The sequence below is a fragment of the Entelurus aequoreus genome, linkage group LG02 (genome assembly GCF_033978785.1).
Source record: "Entelurus aequoreus isolate RoL-2023_Sb linkage group LG02, RoL_Eaeq_v1.1, whole genome shotgun sequence".
Taxonomy (NCBI): Eukaryota; Metazoa; Chordata; class Actinopteri; order Syngnathiformes; family Syngnathidae; genus Entelurus; species Entelurus aequoreus.
Genome location: NC_084732.1, coordinates 76,904,361 through 76,926,259, shown reverse-complemented (window position 1 = coordinate 76,926,259; position 21,899 = coordinate 76,904,361). Strand labels below are relative to the sequence as shown.

Below are 21,899 nucleotides of genomic sequence, written 5' to 3'. Positions count from 1 at the left end.
CTGAAAACAGTTTAACTCGTTACAGAAGCTACAAAACTGACCTTCTTTGAGCAGATTGAGTTTCTGGAGCATCACATTTGTGGGGTCAATTAAACGCTCAAAATGGCCAGAAAAAGAGAACTTTCATCTTCCACAAAATTGTTTGGGTGACCCCAAACTTTTGAACGGTAGTATATATATATATATATATATATATATATATATATATATATATATATATATATATATATATATATATATATATATATATATATATATATATATATATATACATATTATATACATATTTTCTTGTTCTTATTACAAAAATCATTTTTGTTTGTTTTTATAGTGGGTAGTGGTGGTACACGGCTCCAGAGGCCGCTGGGTCATTTTAGCTAGCTGTTGGAAAAGGCGTTTCTCCAATTCGCATCTACTAAATCCTCACTGTGTGTGTGGCCGGATTGTTACGAGATAGACTGTAGAAGTTGGTGTGTCCGACTGTCGTCACATTGTTGCTGTACTGTGTGCTATTATGCTTTGTTATTACACATTTATAGATTACCGACTTTGAATGATTGAGACGTATTTAATCCGAAAAATACAATTTTCAGTGAAACAAATGGGGGGAGGGGAGATATACATTATTTTTGGACCAAATCGAATCGCGTTCTACTGTATTTCCTAAGCAGTCGTTGGTAATATCAGTAGCTACCCCTCGCCATAGGACAGGTTTAGTAAACCCGAGCTGATTCCGACTTTATTAAACCTTTAAGTACCATCCTCAGGCAGAGCATCAGCCTCGTATTGATTGTCCTTGACATTTTGCACCTGGAGATCTTTCCACACAGAGCGAAAGACGGATCAGGCCACAGGATTCATCGATGGCGATCTGATTGAAAGCTTCCTAGACCTCGGCCGAGCCAAGATGCAGGAGGTTGTCAGCACGCTACAGGTAAGTTGCATTAATTTACACATTTGATAAGGAACTAATTCGTGTAAACACAAAATGTTCATCTTAATTATTGTTTTTGTTGTATGCATGCAAGAGTCGTACGAAAGCAAATGCATTTATTGGTAAGCCTGCGCCGATAACAAATCTTGCTGGATATATAATGTTATATTGACCTACACATTATTGCCAATAAACAATATTATTGTCAACGTTATTTTGAGGCCAAAATAACCACTGATAAAATGATAATACATTAAAAAAATATTTTAAGTATACCCTTTCAAATGCAATAAACTTGTATTACTCGTATATTTTGACTTTGTAATTGGAATGCACGATGGCGAGTCCCCATGGGGCCCGGCCGGGCACAGCCCGAAGAGGCAACGTGGGTTCCCCCTCCAATGGGCTCACCACCCATAGCAGGGGTCATAGAGGTCGGGTGCGATGTGAGCTGGGCGGCAGCCGAAGGCAGGGCACTTGGCGGTCCGAACCTCGGCTACAGAAGCTAGCTCTTGGGACGTGGAACGTCACCTCGCTGGGGGGAAGGAGCCTGAGCTAGTGCGTGAGGTGGAGAAGTTCCGACTAGACATAGTCGGACTCACTTCGACGCACAGCAAGGGCTCTGGAACCAGTTCTCTCGAGAGGGGCTGGACTCTCTTCTACTCTGGCGTTGCCGGCAGTGAGAGGCGACGGGCTGGGGTGGCAATTCTTGTTTCTCCCCGGCTCAGAGCCTGCATGTTGGAGTTCAACCCGGTGGACGAGAGGGTAGCTTCCCTCCGCCTTCGGGTGGGGGAACGGGTCCTGACTGTGGTTTGCGCTTACGCGCCAAACCGCAGCTCAGAGTACCCACCCTTTTTGGATTCACTCGAGGGAGTAATTGAGAGTGCTCCCCCGGGTGATTCCCTCGTTCTACTGGGGGACTTCAACGCTCATGTTGGCAGCGACAGTGAAACCTGGAGAGGCGTGATTGGGAAGAATGGCTGCCCGGATCTGAACCCGAGCAGTGTTTTGTTATTGGACTTTTGTGCCTGTCACAGATTGTCCATAACGAACACCATGTTCAAACATAAGGGTGTCCATATGTGCACTTGGCACCAGGACACCCTAGGCCGCAGTTCCATGATCGACTTTGTAGTTGTGTCGTCGGATTTGCGGCCTCATGTTTTGGACACTCGGGTGAAGAGAGGGGCGGAGCTTTCTACCGATCACCACCTGGTGGTGAGTTGGCTGCGATGGTGGGGGAGGATGCCGGACAGACCTGGCAGGCCCAAACGCATTGTGAGGGTTTGCTGGGAACGTCTGGCAGAGTCTCCTGTCAGAGAGAGTTTCAATTCCCACCTCCGGAAGAACTTTGAACATGTCACGAGGGAGGTGCTGGACATTGAGTCCGAATGGACCATGTTCCGCGCCTCTATTGTCGAGGCGGCTGATTGGAGCTGTGGCCGCAAGGTAGTTGGTGCCTGTCGTGGCGGTAATCCTAGAACCCGTTGGTGGACACCGGCGGTGAGGGATGCCGTCAAGCTGAAGAAGGAGTCCTATCGGGTTCTTTTGGCTCATAGGACTCCTGAGGCAGCGGACAGGTACCGACAGGCCAAGCGGTGTGCGGCTTCGGTGGTCGCGGAGGCAAAAACTCGGACATGGGAGGAGTTCGGGGAAGCCATGGAAAACGACTTCCGGACGGCTTCGAAGCGATTCTGGACCACCATCCGCCGCCTCAGGAAGGGGAAGCAGTGCACTATCAACACCGTGTATGGTGAGGATGGTGTTCTGCTGACCTCGACTGCGGATGTTGTGGATCGGTGGAGGGAATACTTCGAAGACCTCCTCAATCCCACCAACACGTCTTCCTATGAGGAAGCAGTGCCTGGGGAATCTGTGGTGGGCTCTCCTATTTCTGGGGCTGAGGTTGCTGAGGTAGTTAAAAAGCTCCTCGGTGGCAAGGCCCCGGGGGTGGATGAGATCCGCCCGGAGTTCCTTAAGGCTCTGGATGCTGTGGGGCTGTCTTGGTTGACAAGACTCTGCAGCATCACGTGGACATCGGGGGCGGTACCTCTGGATTGGCAGACCGGGGTGGTGGTTCCTCTCTTTAAGAAGGGGAACCAGAGGGTGTGTTCTAACTATCGTGGGATCACACTCCTCAGCCTTCCCGGTAAGGTCTATTCAGGTGTGCTGGAGAGGAGGCTACGCCGGATAGTTGAACCTCGGATTCAGGAGGAGCAGTGTGGTTTTTGTCCTGGTCGTGGAACTGTGGACTTTTATGGACAGAATTTCTAGGCGCAGTCAAGGCGTTGAGGGGATCTGGTTTGGTGGCTGCAGGATTAGATCTCTGCTTTTTGCAGATGATGTGGTCCTGATGGCTTCATCTGGCCAGGATCTTCAGCTCTCGCTGGATCGGTTCGCAGCTGAGTGAAGCGACTGGGATGAGAATCAGCACCTCCAAGTCCAAATCCATGGTTCTCGCCCGGAAAAGGGTGGAGTGCCATCTCCGGGTTGCGGAGGAGACCCTGCCCCAAGTGGAGGAGTTCAAGTACCTCGGAGTCTTGTTCACGAGTGAGGGAAGAGTGGATCGTGAGATCGACAGGCGGATCGGTGCGGCGTCTTCAGTAATGCGGACGCTGTATCGATCCGTTGTGGTGAAGAAGGAGCTGAGCCGGAAGGCAAAGCTCTCAATTTACCGGTCGATCTACGTTCCCATCCTCACCTATGGTCATGAGCTTTGGGTTATGACCGAAAGGACAAGATCACGGGTACAAGCGGCCGAAATGAGTTTCCTCCGCCGGGTGGCGGGGCTCTCCCTTAGAGATAGGGTGAGAAGCTCTGCCATCCGGGGGGAGCTCAAAGTAAAGCCGCTGCTCCTCCACATCGAGAGGAGCCAGATGAGGTGGTTCGGGCATCTGGTTAGGATGCCACCCGAACGCCTCCCTAGGGAGGTGTTTAGGGCACGCCCGACCGGTAGGAGGCCCCGGGGAAGACCCAGGACACGTTGGGAAGATTATGTCTCCCGGCTGGCCTGGGAACGCCTCGAGATTCCCCCGGGAGGAGCTGGATGAAGCGGCTGGGGAGAGGGAAGTCTGGGCTTCCCTGCTTAAGCTGCTGCCCCCGCGACCCGACCTCGGATAAGCGGAAGAAGATGGATGGATGGAAGTATACCCTTTCAAATGCAATAAACTTGTATTACTCGTATATTTTGACTTTGTAATTGGAATGCAAACTTTTCAATATCCAAGTAAATAAAACAAACAAACATTGAATATGAAATATACTTTGTAGGCAAAATTTTGCACTTCCTGTTGAACGGACCTTCGTCTGTTTCAACACAACGTTGTGGAGTTTATATCCATCACTTTTTTAGACACTAATGTGTAGGGCTGTGAATCTTTGGGCACCACACGATTCGATTCAATTCCTAGGGGTAACTCTTCTCGATTCAGAATCGATTCTCGATTCAAAGTCTATACTTTTTTTAAAACATTCGATGAGAGGGACAAGCGGTAGAAAATGGATAGATGGATGCCAGTTCTATGATGAACTACATTCCTCCATAAAATAGATAAACAGCTCTCATCAATTTCTATATTGTTTAAAAGAAAATTGGTTTTGTTTAATAAAATGCTTAAAGTCAAATACAAATAAGGCAGCAAGAGAAGTATCCAACACTTTTCTAAAGTAAATCTGTACAGCAGATATGGGCATCTAGAGCAACAATAAGTGGCTGGACAGGACAGACTAAAAAAAAAAAACATACAATACAGGCCAACGTTTTGGACACACCTTCTCATTCAATGCGTTTTCTTTATTTTTATGACTATTGTCACTGAAGGCATCACAACTATGAATGAACACGTGGAGTTATGTACTTTACAAAAAAAAGGTGAAATAACTTTTATATTCTAGTTTCTTCAAAATAGCCACCCTTCGCTCTGATTACTTTTTCGCACACTCTTGGCATTCTCTCCATGAGCTTCAAGAGGTAGTCACCTGAATTGGTTTTCACTTCACAGGTGTGCTTGAAGCTCATCGAGAGAATGCCAAGAGTGTGCAAAGCAGTAATCAGAGCAAATGGTGACCATTTTGAAGAAACTAGAATATAAAACATGTTTTCAGTTATTTCACCTTTTTTTGTTAAGTACGTAACTCCACATGTGTTCATTCATAGTTTTAATGTCTTCAGTGACAATCTACAATGTAAATAGTCATGAAAATAAAGAAAACACATTGAATGAGGAGGTGTGTCCAAACGTTTGGCCTGTACTGTATATATATTTTTTTAATCGATTAAGAATCGTTACAAATAAAAATCGCGATTAATCTAAAAATATATATATATATTTTAATGTAATGTGTTTACTCAAGTTTAGATTGGGGTATGATGCTTTCTAATGGGGAAAGATGTCTCAAAAATATATCTTGTTTTCATGTTAGCATTTAAGATAGCTTGCAAGTTAACGTTACTTGGTCTATAAGTTTGTCAAAGTGCCGTTATCAATCACGGTTTTTCGATCGTTTTAATTTAACACATATGTAGTAGTCTTTACAGAGGTTATTATACTTATTTATGTGTATGTAGTACAAATGCCCGCAGCTGCTAAAACTTATGCTAACGGTGACGGCTCCTGCAGCCCCCAACAACGCAAGCAGATGTCAGTTATCGAGGCTAGTGAATTTAACAATTTTCATTTATCGTTCGGTTAATTGACTTATCGAATATCGGCCCAGGCCTACTTACTCATTGGTGCTAAAAGGTTGGAAGATCATGCACAGAGTAACATTACAGTCGTCCTGCGTAAAATTGCGGTTAATGGGTGACTGGAAGTAGTCATTCTCGTTCGTAAATCCAATATTTTAATTGTAAGAACATAAAAAAAACAGTTTATAACCTTCTAAATACGTTATTAGAGCCCTCTAGACATGAAATAACGCCCATATAGTCACCTTTACATTTGTTTTAACTAATATAATAGACATATTTTAATTGTAAGAACATAAAAAAAAACAGTTTATAACCTTCTAAATACGTTATTAGAGCCCTCTCGACATGAAATAACGCCCATATACCGTAATTTCCTGACTATAAGCCGCACCTGACTATAAGCCGCACCAGCTAAATTTAGGGGAAAATACAGATTGCTCCATATATAAGCCGCACCCGACTATAAGCCGCAGGGTTTTGATGTGTAATTAGCGTAGTATATAGGGGTTCCTGCTACCACGGAGGGGATTGTCGGGACAGAGATGACTGTTTGGGAACGCAAAGCGTCCCATTTATTAACAATAAATCTTTCAATCATTCAATCAAACTTTCACATCTTTGACATGGCGAACAGCATTCGTGCAGAGTACAAATAATACAGCGGTGCAAAGTAATACAAAGTGCTCGCCTGTACGTTATCAAAATAACCAGCCTACCGGTATATGAAAAGTCAGTCTTTAATCATTGTGTCATCGTCTTCCTCCTGCGTACTAAAACCACCGAAATCCTCTTCGTCGGTGTCGGAGAAGAACAGGCCGTAAATAAGCCGCACCCTTGTATAAGCCGCAGGGACCAGAACGAGGGGAAAAAGTAGCGGCTTATAGTCCGGAAATTACGGTAGTCACCTTTACATTTGTTTGAACTAATATAGTAGACATATTTTAATTGTAAGAACATAAAAAAAAACAGTATATAACCTTCTAAATATGTTATTTGAGCCCTCTCGACATGAAATAACGCCCATATAGTCACCTTTACATTTGTTTGAACTAATATAGTAGACATATTTTAATTGTAAGAACATAAAAAAAACAGTTTATAACTTTCTAAATACGTTATTAGAGCCCTCTAGACATGAAATAACGCCCATATAGTCACCTTTACATTTGATTTAACTAATATAGTAGACATAATAGAAAATATGAGATATACTGTAATATATATAAGACATATACTGGACTGTAATATAGACTCACACAGGCACACTGTTTTTAAACCACTACCACTAATATGTGAAAATACCAATATTAATATCAGATATTAGTACAACAAAAGCAAATAAAACAAGTAATGGATGATACAGGTTTTCATCTAAAATCTCCGATATAAGTGCCGATACATGCAGTCCTGCAGCGTTTTACTGCATTCTGCAGAGCCAGTTAACATCTAAATGTTCTTCAATTAGCACACAAGGTTGGTGTTTTCTTGTATTTTAGTCGAGTCATTTACAAAAAGTAAACATGGCAGGCTATAGGCTACTAGGTGCTAGCAGCTACACAACAGCTAAGCGCACAATAGCACATAAGTTAGACATACGTAATACGTATCTCTAATTGAACCATAGTGCAGTCTAAAACACCGCATTTGTCAATATAAGCATACACAGCCTTTTTTGGAAAGTGTTGTCACGAGAGATGCTTGATATTGGCTTTCTTACTGTACTGATATTGTCCAGCCCTTCATTTATAATACATGTATCACCCAATATCAATGTATGCATTAGCTCCTCTCTGAGTCATGTCAGGTCACATCTCGTGCTATAAATGAATGCATTATGCTTCTTTTACATGACATGAATGCCACTAATCAGCTTGTAAATATTGATCGCTGCGCTACCAGAAAGTGAAGAATGAATCCAATTATAACATGAACAATACAATATTAGATACAAAAGCACACCATACACAATAGCAATAATGATTTCATCATGTTCTTGGTAGTGAAAGTTCCTGTAGATGTTGGTGGGAAAGTGGCTATTACAGAGAAACCGTGTCACTGTCACCATGCTATTAGAGCAAGAAAAGGCCCAAATAGCGTGGCTAAAAATCAATATAAACAAAGTCGTCCTCGGCTTTAGACGCGCGTGTTTTCCTAATGCCATAACCAGCATCGGTAAGGTGTATCTCACGTTTGACGGCCCGCTGTGTGATGCGGTTCAATTTCAGATCGATGACGGCAGTGGCATGAAGCGTGAAGCCACAGTGGACGAGGTCATTAAGATTGTGGAGGAGCTGACAAGGATCCACTAGCATTTCACGCCCAGCTGACGACACACACAAGAATGGTCCCCGCGGAGGAATGAATCCGAAAAAGAAATGATTTGGTCTTTGCAGAAGTGTAAATAATTATAAATAAAACAACGTGCGCATGCTAGTTGGACATGGAGACCTTGAAGGTGCACCGGAATTGCACTCTTCATTTTCAAGAAGTGTCTCCTGGCGAAGCATAGCATCTAATAAAAAGACCAAAGTGAAAACATTGGTCAGAGTGTGCGTATGCGTGTGTGTGCGTGTGTGTGTGTGTGTGTGTGTGTGCGTGTGTGTGTGTAGTATGGAGCAATGTATGGAAAAAAAAAACAATACAGAAATGTGACATCTTCCTCACCACCTTTTAGCACATGTGACAGTTCCAAACCGGTTAGCAAGGAATTTACATGCCACAATTTAAATGTAACAGCTTGTTCAAGGGTATTAATAAAGTCTGATGGAAAACAACAAAAAGAGGACATTAATAGATTTATAGCTATTTTGTCATTGTGATGGTTTTTTTGTCCAATAAACTTTGCTTTAGTACTCTTACCTTTTGTGTTTGTCACCATTTATCTTCAAACTTGTTTTTTAGCTGTTACCGTTACTTTAAACTACCGTATATTACTCAACATTAACCAGCCAGTAATGGATTAGCAAAATTACAACTGGATTAAACATTTCAAATGTAAATACTAACATTCTTTTCTCCCATTTCAAAACGTTTTTCATAATAAGTGATTTGTATTTCCCAGTTTCTGCTTTTTTGTCGTGTGTACACTTAAACATGTGCAATTTTTTGCAACATTTCTAATGACGCAAAGTGGCCACAGCCTTAAAACAATCCCAGACCTCGCAAATTGGTCCAATCCCTGCAAGACATTTTCACAAATCACGTTTGTCCCTGAGTAGCGCAATGTTCTCAGCAAAAGGGAAACATGTGCAATATGTTGCAACATAAATAAAAGTAATTGGTAATACGTTTTTGACACATGCCTATTTCAGTATTAAGGCAGCCTAATCATACAACGGGAACATTTTTGCTGCATGCTTTGAGTGGGGAAAAAGGGGTGTCATCAAGTGGAAAAATACAAATTAAAAGGTACTTTAATTTATATGCTTAGTTTCCTCTCTGAGCTTGTGACGTAAAACACTTGTATCTCAAATCAGCATGTCCCAATGAAATGTATTGCAATCAATTTAATTTGTGGCCTGGCCTTGAAAACATGGATTAGACCATGCTCCCTGGCCGGTTGAAGCTCTGGTGCCTCCAATTTGGGTTGCTACTCAGGCTAATGTGGCCTCTTACCATCTACGAAGTACCAACCACAAAGGTAGAAAAGTTGGAGAGGCTGGTTAGCTCATTTGCTAGGAAGTGGCTGGGTCTTCCTAAATGCTTCAGTAACATCAGACTGTATGGAAAAGGTGTTCTGGAGCTTCCTGTTTCTAGCCCAGTAGAGGAGTTTAAAGGCCTACTGAAACCCACTACTACCGACCACCAGTGTTGGGACTAACGCGTTACTGTAACGCCGTTAGTTTCGGCGGTAACTAGTAATCTAACGCGTTATTTTTTTATATACAGTAACTCAGTTACCGTTACTGCATGATGCGTTACTGCGTTATTTTACGTTATTTGTATGTAGTATCGGCTAGAAACTGAAAATCTGAGTGTGTTTTATTGGAGCGCTCTGGTGGAAAAGAAGAGGCGTGCTTTCCCCCACCCACAGAAAGCACGCCTCTCCTTGCACCTGGCTCGCTGACAACAAACTATCCATCCACTTGGGTAAAACAGAATCCATCCTGTTTGGGTCCCACATCAAACTTAAGAGAGTCAATGACTTCACCATAAAAGTAGGTGACAGTGTCATCACCAGGAAAGATGAGGTCACCTACCTAGGTTCCATTCTAGAGGCTAACCTTTCCTGTGACAAAATGGCAACCAAGGTAATCAAAAAGGTTAACCAACGAACGAGATTTCCCTACAGAATTTCCTCTCTGGTCAACAAAAGCACCTTGAGGATTCTGGCGGGAACTCTCCTTCAACCCTTTTTCGATTATGCATGCACCTCCTGGTACCCTAGCACCTCCAAAACCCTCAAATCTAAACTCCAAACATCTCAGAACCAGCTAGTCAGGTTACTTCTAGACCTCCACCCCAGATCCCACCTCACTCCTACCCACTTCTCTAAAGTGGGCTGGCTCAAGGTGGAGGACAGAGTTAAACAACTTGCACTGAGCCTAGTCTATAAAATCCGCTACACCTCCCTGATACCGAAGTACATGTCAAACTACTTCCTTAACGTAAATGACCGCCATAACCACAACACCAGGGGGTGCTCCACTAACCACGTTAAACCCAGATTCCGAACTAACAAAGGTCTTAACTCATTCTCTTTCTATGCCACATCAATGTGGGATGCGCTCCCAACAGGTATAAAATAAAGGGCATCTCTATCCTCCTTCAAAACCGCAATAAAAGTTCACCTCCAGGCAGCTACAACCCTAAACTAACACCCTCCCCAGATTGCTAATAATCAAATGTAAACAATCAAATGCAGATACTTTTTCTTTTTCTTATGCCTTCTGATCTCTCTCTCTCTCTCTCTCTCTCTCTCTCTCTCTCTCTCTCTCTCTCTCTCTCTCTCTCTCTCTCTCTCTCTCTCTCTCTCTCTCTCTCTCTATGTCCACTACTTGATGTCCAAATCCCCCCCATCCCCCCCTCCACACCCCTGATTGTAAATAATGTAAATAATTCAATGTGATTATCTTGTGTGATGACTGTATTATGATGATAGTATATATCTGTATCATGAATCAATTTAAGTGGACCCCGACTTAAACAAGTTGAAAAACTTATTCGGGTGTTACCATTTAGTGGTCCATTGTACGGAATATGTACTTCACTGTGCAACCTACTAATAAAAGTCTCAATCAATCAATCAATCAAAAGCCGTACTTCGGGTCTAACAACCTTCACTTTACCCGGAAGAGGGTCTTTACAGCTGAGGGTGAATGACGAGCCCGGCGGTTTGTTGCAACTTTGTGACTTTATTGCACGCAGCCATCCACCAAGCTAGAGCACCTACACGCACTCACTGTCGCTGCTCCCTCACCTCTCTCGCCCACTCACTCACTGACGTCACTCACCTCTCATGCTGTCATATCTTAAAGGGCCACACACACACACACACACATACGCTACTCTCATAACAACTAACAAGACATCATGGCGAAGCCAGAAGTCGAGTTTTTTAACATGGAGACATTCTCAATACTTTTCTTTTGTCGAGCACAAAGAAAATAACATTTTAGTTGAATGTAAGTTGTCTTGGATCAAAGATCCTATCTACTTAGAGTTAAAGTTAAAGTGCCATTGTGTTGCAGCTATTTAAAATAGTTTTGTCAATTTTTTCTGGCCTGAAATAAATTGGCCCTTTGAAACATATTGTAGCGTTGAACGGGTTTGACAAATGTCTTTGCTTGAAGATGTCAAGAAATGCTGACCCAATGAAAGATCGGTTGAACTTTTAATGATCAAGTCAATTTTAAACACACGCACACAAGTGAAAGCACAGCATACTTACTCAACAGCCACACATGTCACACTCAGGGTGGCCGTATAAAACAACATTAACACAGTCACAAACATGCACCACACTGTGAACCCACACCAAACAAGTAGACAAACACATGTCGGGAGAACATCCGCACCGCAACACAACATAAACACAACAGAACAGATACCCAGAATCCTTTGCAACACTAACTCTTCCGGGACGCTACAATATCTTTGTCTTTGTGTGTTGTATGTATTGCTTTCTGAGTTCAGTGATGCAAATGCATGTCAAGTTGATCAACAGATTGTATTATTCTCCAGTGCAATAACAGTACTGAAATTAAGGCTAAAAGGGCATTAATGGGAGCCTTAAAAAAGGGAGGGTGGGGGGGAGAAGTAACTAAATAGTTACTTTTCACAGTAACGCATTACTTTTTGGTGTAAGTAACTGAGTTAGTAACTGAGTTACTTTTGAAATAAAGTAACTAGTAATTGTAACTAGTTACTGGTTTTCAGTAACTAACCCAACACTGCCGACCACGCAGTCTGATAGTTTATATATCAATGATGACATCTTAACATTGCAACACATGCCAACACGGCCGGGTTAACTTATAAAGTGCAATTTTAAATTTCCCGGGGAACTTCCAGTTCAAAACGCCTTTGGAGGATGACGCATGCACGTGACGTCGCGAGGTCCACGGAAGTGTTTGGACCCTATTGGACACTGTTTTCTTCGACAAAATTCCACAGTATGCTGGACATCTGTGTTGGTGAATCTTTTGCAATTTGTTTAATGAACAATGGAGGCTGCAAAGAAGAACGTTGTAGGTGGGATCGGTGTATTAGCGGCTGGCTGCAGCAACACAACCAGGAGGACTTTGTTGGATAGCAGAGCTAGCGCCGGCGACCTCACCTTGACTTCCTACGTCTCCGGGCCGCCGACTGCATCGTCGATCGCTGGAACGCAGGTGAGCACGGGTGTTGATGAGCAGATGAGGGCTGGCTGGCGTAGGTGGAGCGCTAATGTTTTTATCATAGCTCTGACGAGGTCCCGTTGATAAGTTAGCGTCGTTAGCAACAGCATTGCCAGGCTTCGACAGGCGGCACAGCATTAACCGTTTATTTACATGTCCAGTGTTTGGTTCGGTGTCTCCTGATAGTAGTATTTTTGATCTTCTGTCTATCCCTCCAGTCAGGGATTTATTTATTTTGTTTCTATCTGCATTTGAGACAGATGCTATCACGTTAGCTCATGCTAAAGAGCTTCGTCGATGTATTGTCGTGGAGATAAAAGTCACTGTGAATGTCCATTTCGCCTTCTCGACTAATTTTCAAGAGGATATAGTATCCGAGGTGGTTTAAAATACAAATCCGTGATCCACAATAGAAAAAGGAGAGAGTGTGGATTCCAATGAGCCAGCTTGTACCTAAGTTACGGTCAGAGCGAAAAAAGATATCTCTTGAACTGCATTATAGTCCGTCACTCTAACGTTCCTCATCCACGAATCTTTCATCCTCGCTCAAATTAATGGGGTAATCGTCGCTTTCTCGCTCCGAATATCTCTCGCTCCATGTAAACAACGGGGAATAGTGAGCAGCACTACTGCTTGTGACGTCACGCTACTTCCGGTAGGGGCAAGAGTTTTTTTTTATCAGCGAGCAAAAGTTGCGAACTTTATCGTCGATTTTCTCTACTAAATGCTTACAGCAAAAATATGGCAATATCGCGAAATGATCAAGTATGACACATAGAATGGATCGGCTATTCCCGTTTAATTAAAAAAAAATAATTTCAGTAGGCCTTTAAGTGTGCAAAGGTAAGGCTGGAAATGACGTTAACAGAGTCTTGTGACCCATGTGTTGCCCAAACAGCTCCTACCTTGGTGACCGGAAGGAAATGGACTGCAGCGGCAGCTACTCTGCAAGCAAAGGAAGATTTTAGGCACAGAGACATCATTGGCTTTGTGCAGCAGGGGAGAGGAGGCCTTGGCCTTGGTGAGAGCACACCGTTGTGGCATACGGCTGCTCCAGCTCAGCGACGTCGGCTGGTTGTAGAGGAGGTACGTCGGCACGAGCAGGCAACTAGATGTGCAAAGGCTGTCTCACATGTCAAGCAAGGACAGTGGATGAGCTGCTGGGAAGGAGTTGAGAGGAGAAAGGTCTCATGGAGGGAGCTACTGGGCATGGAGGCAGTTCACATCAGCTTCATCTTACGCTCCACTTATGATGTCCTTCCCTCCCCCTCCAACCTCAAACAGTGGTACGGAGAGGACCCCACATGCCCCCTCTGTCCATATCCAGCTAACCTCAAACACATTCTCGTTGGCTGCAAGACAAGTCTGTCACAAGGGCGCTACACCTGGCGGCACAACCAGGTTCTGAAGTTTTCTAGCAGCCACGTTAGAGGCCAGAAGAGTGAAGATCGATGCGCTGCCCCCGCCAAAATTACATCATGCATCCACAAGAGAGTTCATCCGAGAAGGTGCAGAGTCAACCAAAGGCCATATACCAGACATAGGCCAGCTCGGAAGGGCTCGCGACTGGAAAATGGCAGTGGATCTCAATCATAAGCTCTGTTTTCCTTCAGAGATAGCCAGATCAAACCTCATACCAGATCTTGTGCTCTGGTCCTCCTCACTGCATATCGTGTACATAATAGAACTCACGGTTCCCTGGGAGGCCGCTGTGGAGGAGGCATTTGAACGCAAATGCTTAAGTACACCAAACTGGCAGCTGATGCTGAGCAGAATGGATGGAAAGCCAAGGTCTGCCCAGTGGAAGTTGGCTGCAGAGGTTTTGTGGGCCGGACAACCATCAGGCTGCTTAAGGACGTTGGAGTTCGAGGCCAAACCCTGCGAAACACCATCAAAGCCCTCTCAGGAGCAGCAGAGACAGCCAGTTGGTGGCTGTGGGTGAAGAGGAGAGACACCATCTGGAGCTCCAGTAAGACCTGCATCATATAATGGTTAAGAGCAGAGGGGGGCTCATCTGGGACGCCAGGTGTTGCCGATGAGCCCTCTGGAGGTGTCGTGGGCCTATCATTGAAACACCGGTGAAGGAGGGTGCCCACCTGATGACCCCAATGAAGCTGTCAACCATCCCCCCGTCTCCTCTGTCCCCATTTTGCAATCCCACCCAACTAGGTCCAACACCATAACCGCTTTGAAGAAGCTCCGAAGGAGGTAGCCTACTGTTACCACTCTACTCAGGTTATTTTGTATCATGGGATTGTTCCATCTAGTCCTAAAATTGAACTGTGCTTTTCCCCTAAAACAGCACAATTGTTTCATGTAACATGATTTTTAGGAAGACAAAAATCACTTTTAAATCGGAAATATTGTCTTAAAACATGAATATAATGGTAATAATAATGTACAGCATTTACCTTAGAGAATGGACTTTGAGGGTGTCTACTTCCAGCAGCTGTTCCTCATTTTCATGGATAAATGTCCACTGTTTAGATTTGATCAAATGACTATTATCCATTTCTTCTACTCCGCACTGTCCGTCACACACTCTTTTTCCGTTCCCTTGGTTGGAAGAAAAAGTTATGTTGATCTCTAGCTATAAGCTAGTGCTAGCGAGTGAGACCGGATAATTTTGGAGCAGGTCTTCGCCAACTACCAGTGGAGTGGCTCGTAATTCAAATGTATGCAATTTAAAGTCACGGCAAGTTTATTTATACAGCATAATGTGTACGCGATGCGATACAAATTGCTTTTTAGATGCATAAAATCACCAAAAAAAATTCGTAAAAATAAATAGTTGATTCATTGAATTGCCGTACTTTCCGGGCTATAGAGTGCACCGGTATTTAAACTGCACCCACTAAATTTTAGAAGAAATTGAAATTTTTACATATATATATGTGTATATATATATATATGTATATGTATATATATATATATATATGTATATATATATATATATATATATACACATATATGTATGTATGTGTATATATATATAAATGTATATACATATATGTATGTATGTGTATATATATATATATATATATATATATATATATATATATATATATATATATATATATATATATATATATATATATGTGTATATATATATATATATATATATATATATATATATATATATATATATATATATATAGCAACACCGGGCCATAAAATGCAGATATCTACCGGTACGAAATATTTTGTATATGTTTATTTGCATACCTTAATTGTTTCCAAATGGTGCCTGTCACACGGCAGTAAAACAGCTGAACAAACAAAACAGAAGTCATCGTCAAGTACCCACAAGCTGCAGAAGCTAGCTCTCCAATCAACTAAACAGACTCAATATGTGCATGGTGCCATTTTGGTGTATTTACAAAACTGAAGCGATACAAAAAGAATGCCATTGTAAGTCTGATTACATTATGAAAGCAGTACAAATATGCATAAAATTACTCGTAAAAACATCACTTACGGGACGGATTAGTATGAATTGTTTAGTTATGTTGTGAAACATACAAGCGATGCTTGGAGTGATGAAGGAAGAATAATTTTGAGCAGAGAGGCTATGTAGACGAAACGGGATAAACTACCTGCATTCGGCGAACTCGTCCAAAAGATGGCGCACAAACATTAACACACCTTTTCAGTGTCTCTGACGCTGTTTTATCAAAAACTGTTTGTTGAATACAAAAGAGCAAAGAAAAGTCACGGGGGTCAAAGTGTAGGTAAAAAGTAGCAGCTTATAGTCTGGAAACTCAATAGACTTAGATATGACAGGTTCAGTTTGAAGCCATGGTGCAGTATCCAAAGTATTTATCCTGGAAAAGTGGAGACATACCCCATCCTAACCGTTGTTGTGCTGGCAGAGGTCCCACTTTATTGTATCTTAACTGTCGCTTTGCACCACAATAAAGCTGATAGTGATAAACCATCCTTGTTTATTTGGAGAGTTATAACAAACAAATTGCACCAATTTAGTGGAATGGCTCATTTTACTGGTGTTTATTTTTTATTGCTATACTTGCTTTCACATTCTAAAAAAAAATGCAATAGTAATAATTACGTGCTTCAGGTCCTACATGGGGTTGAAAGTACACCTCTAACCAACTTCCAGTCACATTACTCCTAGTATGTTTTTGTATTTCATCTGAGCTAAGAATGTTGAAGTTACTCCGGGTCGGAGGGTAAATGCACCAGGCCCATTCCATCTTTTGTCACACTTCTCAGCCTGCTTGTACAAACCCCAAAACCAGTGAAGTTGGCACGTTGTGTAAATGGTAAATTAAAACAGAATACAATGATTTGCAAATCCTTTTCAACCTACATTCAATTGAATAAACTGCAAAGACAAGATACACGTTCGAACCAGAAAACTTTTATTTTTTGCAAATATTAGCTCATTTGGAATTTGATGCCTGCAACATGTTTCAAAAAAGCTGGCACAAGCGGCAAAAAAGACTGAGAACGTTGAGGAATGCTCATCAAACACTTATTTGGAACATCCCACAGGTGAACAGGCTAATTGGGAACAGGTGGGTGCCATGATTGGGTATAAAAGCAGCTTCCATGAAATGCTCAGTCATTCACAAACAAGGATGGGGCGAGGGTCACCACTTTGTCAACAAATGCATGAGCAAACTGTCCAACACTTTAAGAACAACATTTCTCAACGAGCTATTGCAAGGAATTTAGGGATTTCACCATCAAAAGGTTCAGAGAATCTGGAGAAATCCCTGCACGTAACATTAAATGCCCATGACCTTTGATCCCTCAGGCGTTACTGCATCAAAAAGTGACATCAGTGTGTAAAGGATATCACCACATGGGCTCAGGAACACTTCAGAAAACCACAGTCAGTAACTACAGTTTGTCGCTACATCTGTAAGTGCAAGTTAAAACTTGACTATGCAAAGCGAAAGCCATTTATCAACAACACCCAGAAACGCCGCCGGCTTCGCTGGGCCCGAGCTCATCTAAGATGGACTGATGCAAAGGGGAAACGTGTTCTGTGGTCTGACGAGTCCACATTTCAAATTGTCTTTGGAAACTGTGGACGTCGTGTCCTCTGGAACAAAGAGGAAAAGAACCATCCGAATTGTTGTAGGCGCAAACTTCAAAAGACAGCATCTGTGATGGTATGGGGGTGTAGTAGTGCCCAAGGCATGGGTAACTTACACATCTGTGAAGGCACCGCTAATGCTGAAAGGTACATACAGGTTTTGGAGAAACATTGTTGCCATCCAAGCAACGTTATCATGGACGCCCCTGCTTATTTCAGCAAGACAATGCCAAGCCACGTGTTACAACAGTGTGGCTTCATAGTAAAAGAGCATGGGTACTAGACTGACCTGCCTGTAGTCCAGACCTGTCTCCCATTGAAAATAAGTGGCACAATATGAAGCCTAAAATACCACAACAGAGTCCCTGGACTGTTGAACAACTTACGCTGTACATCAAGCAAGAATGGGAAATCATTCCAAAAATCTTCAAAAACTGGTCTCCTCAGTTCCCAAACGTTTACTGAGTGTTGTTAAAAGGAAAGGCCATGTAACACAGTGGTAAAAATGCCCCTGTGCCAACTTTTTGGCAATGTGTTGCTGCTGTTAAATTCAAAGTTAATGATTATTTGCAAAAAAGCCAAGTTTCTCAGATCGAACATTAAATATCTTGTCTTTGCAATCTATGCAATTAAATATAAATTGAAAAGGATTTGCAAATCATTGTATTCTGTTTTTATTTACAAATTACACAACGTGCCAACTTCACTGGTTTTGTGTTTTGTAATATTACAATAACTGTTAAGGCACCAATTATTGAAGTCAGCCCAGGGTCAAAGGTGAAAATGAAATATCCATTCATTTTCTGCACACTGTCACACATTTTTCAAGGGATTCAGCACATTCGTTTGTGTTCAATAGCACTTCACTCATTTTGGACTTTGAAGTGAGAGGGGACGCAGCTTCAGCATAACGCCGTCGCTGCAGGAAGCGTTGGGTGATCCCTTCATTGTGGCAAAAAAAAAAAAAAGTGAATGCCAGTTTAGAGGTGTGAGTCGGAGTATGAGGCAACTTATTGAAAGATTTGATCTTGCTGCAGAAAACAGTATAAACTCAGGCTGATCATACATAATCATATCTGCATTACTCATGCATAGGACCTCCTTTTTACAAACCCCTGTTACCATTTGAGTTGGGAAATTGTGTTAGATGTAAATATAAACGGAATACAATGATTTGCAAATCATTTTCAACCCATATTCAGTTGAATAAGCTACAAAGACAACATATTTGATGTTCAAACTGATAAACATTTTTTTTTGTGCAAATAATCATGAACTTTAGAATTTGATGCCAGCAACACGTGACAAAGAACTTGGGAAAGGTGGCAATAAATATTGATAAAGTTGAGGAATGCTGATCAAACACTTATTTGGAACATCCCACAGGTGAACAGGCAAATTGGGAACAGGTGGGTGCCATGATTGGGTATAAAAGTAGATTCCATGAAATGCTCAGTCATTCACAAACAAGGATGGGGCGAGGGTCACCACTTTGTCAACAAATGCGTGAGCAAATTGTTGAACAGTTTAAGAAAAACCTTTCTCAACCAGCTATTGCAAGGAATTTAGGGATTTCACCATCTGCGGTCCGTAATATCATCAAAGGGTTCAGAGAATCTGGAGAAATCACTGCACGTAAGCAGCTAAGCCCGTGACCTTCGATCCCTCAGGCTGTACTGCATCAACAAGCGACATCAGTGTGTAAAGGATATCACCACATGGGCTCAGGGACACTTCAGAAACCCACTGTCAGTAACTACAGTCGGTCGCTACATCTGTAAGTGCAAGTTAAAACTCTCCTATGCAAGGCGAAAACCGTTTATCAACAACACCCAGAAACGCCGTCGGCTTCGCTGGGCCTGAGCTCATCTAAGATGGACTGATACAAAGTGGAAAAGTGTTCTGTGGTCTGCAGCCGACATCCTAATGACAGCAGACATTGTATAGTAAGTGATGTTTTATTATGTTTGTTAGGTCTCATGAAGTCTGCAGTGAGTAATAATCAGTGAAACAATGAAATGCTATTATAAATGTGCCCGTTACTACATGACATACAGTCGTGGTCAAAAGTTTACATACACTTGTGAAGGACATACTGTCAACTATTAACATTGCTGTATGTATACTTTTGACCCAGCAGATTTGGTCACATTTTCAGTAGACCCGTAATAAATTCATAAAAGAACCAAACTTCATGAATGTTTTTTGTGACCAACAAGTATGTGCTCCAATCACTCTATCACAAAAAAATAACAGTTGTAGGAATTATTGGAAAGTCAAGACAGCCATGACATTAAGCTCTTTACAAGTGTATGTACACTTTTGACCATGACTGTATATACTTTTTGTATATACATCATGTATACAAAACCCTAATGGAGGTGTTTGGATTTTTTTTAAGGACTTTGTAGGCGGAATTGCACGGCTTCCTTGGGCTCCATTGAAAGCAAATTTTGACCGCATTTATTTTATATTTACAATGCAAAAAAAATTCATCCCTTGTGTTGCGTCGACCAGCATTCCTCCAATGGGGAATTCAAATTGCTAGTCTCTCCCAGATTCTTTTTATGGCAATATGCTGTTGTTTATATTCAATCACCAGGCAGAAGTTGGTATTTTGTGGTTTATTCTCCAAGCTTAGAGGACAAACCTGAGACCAATCCAGCACCCAAGCGTTCCCTAGCCCGGTCCAGATCGGTCTACCAAAACCCCGGAACTCCGGTCTACTACCTCCTTCTCCTGCCCCCCCCCCCCCCCCCCCCCCCACACCTGCTGTTTCCCCAGTTTAGCTATGCTTCTTATCTTAGGAATGTAATGGCAGTCTCAACAAAGACAGCGCTCTGACTCTACCCAAGGACACTCGAATCCAAGCACTTTGTACCACACGAGACATTAGCTGATGTAAATATGACTATAGGAGTTTTTAGAAAGAAGTAACACTTAAATATGGATATATGGAAAATATCTCGTTCCATCACTTGTCATGTCTTTCATAATGATTGTGAACGATAGGCAAAATTCCCCAAAAAAGTGCAGGTTCCCTTTAAATTGGTGTCATTTTGAATTACGCGTTGTCTCCAATTTCCCTAACACGCATGCATAATCCAAGAAAAAGTTGCCCTAAACGCCCAGAATATTTTCGACCAAATGAAGAAAGAATTACAGTATGGAGGACAAACATGGATTAGAACCAGCAGGCAACTTCCACATTCACCACAGCTGCCTGGGAAATGCATTTTCTGAAGATTATGTGTAGTATTGATATGTGATAGAAAGGTGCAGATAAACAAACTGTTACTAATGAGGTAGACACTTGGGAGGACAACACGGTGTGTTCAATGAATTGTGCAGCTTTCATACACAAACAAATCCTTATAAAGTCCCCGGCCTCAAAATATATATATTTTTTATTATTGTGGTTGTTTTATCATTGTGGTTGTGTTTTGCAGTGGGGTAGAACTGCCCTGGGAGTTCATCTGAAATGTCACAATATCAATCAATATTGGGCATTCAAATATTTGCATTCGTCCTCTGACCACATGTTTTTGGTTTTTATATACCACCTGGCCACCCCCCTTCTTTCTGATGATTGGTCACTTGAAACGTCGTCAAAGCCAATCTGAAGAACTGGTACTGTCTGGTGGTAAAAAGGCCACACGCGCACAGGGAGTGGTTTTATGGCCGCAAATTGTTTTTGCGGCAATAGGTAGCAAAAACAGCTAAAATATGCGCCCATAATAAACACTCTTTGCACAGCCATTGATGTGAAATCAAAAAAGTGCTCAATTCAGCGTGCATAAAACCCCCTCTTTGCGCGGCCTTAGGTATGGCATAAAAAAGTTCAGAATACACGCGTATAAGAAACACGTCAAAAAAGTGCTAAAAATCGTTATCGGTATGTTGGCCAAAATCCATGCTCATGCCATTAATAAACACTCTCTGAGTGGCCATAGGTGTGGCATTAAAAAAATTGCCAAAATCTGCACGCATAAAAAAGCAAGTATGGGGTAAAAAAAAATCAAAAAATCCACGCACATTAAAACCACTCTTGGCACGACCGTAGGTATAGTGTCAGAAAAGTGCCAAAATCTCTGCACATAAAAACTACTCGGTATGTCATCAAAAAGTGCTAAAATCCACTCTCTGTGCATCCATAGGTAATGGGGTCAAACACATTTCTAAATCTACAACACATAAAAACTACTCCTGCATGGAAACACTGCTGGTATGACTAAGGGACAAGCGGTAGAAAATGGCTGGAGGGATGGACTTTTAAAAATGCTAAAATTCACGCGAATAAAAACACTCAGCGTGCCATAGGTATGGCGTCAAAAAAGTGCTAAAAATCCGAGTGCTCAAAAATCACTCTCT

General features: G+C 42.2%; 1 protein-coding gene across 1 annotated transcript in view; it reads left to right on the top strand.

Annotated features, from left to right (window-relative positions):
* Window positions 1-8,481, top strand: part of LOC133639431 (DNA damage-binding protein 1) — an 88,086-nt gene extending 79,605 nt beyond the window's left edge. Inside the window, exons 26-27 of the mRNA XM_062032724.1 lie at window positions 811-934; window positions 7,850-8,481. Of these exons, the coding sequence (XP_061888708.1) occupies window positions 811-934; window positions 7,850-7,933 (208 nt within the window). The 3' untranslated portion in view covers window positions 7,934-8,481. The remainder of the gene's footprint in view (window positions 1-810; window positions 935-7,849) is intronic.
* The last annotated feature ends 13,418 nt before the right edge of the window (window positions 8,482-21,899 follow it).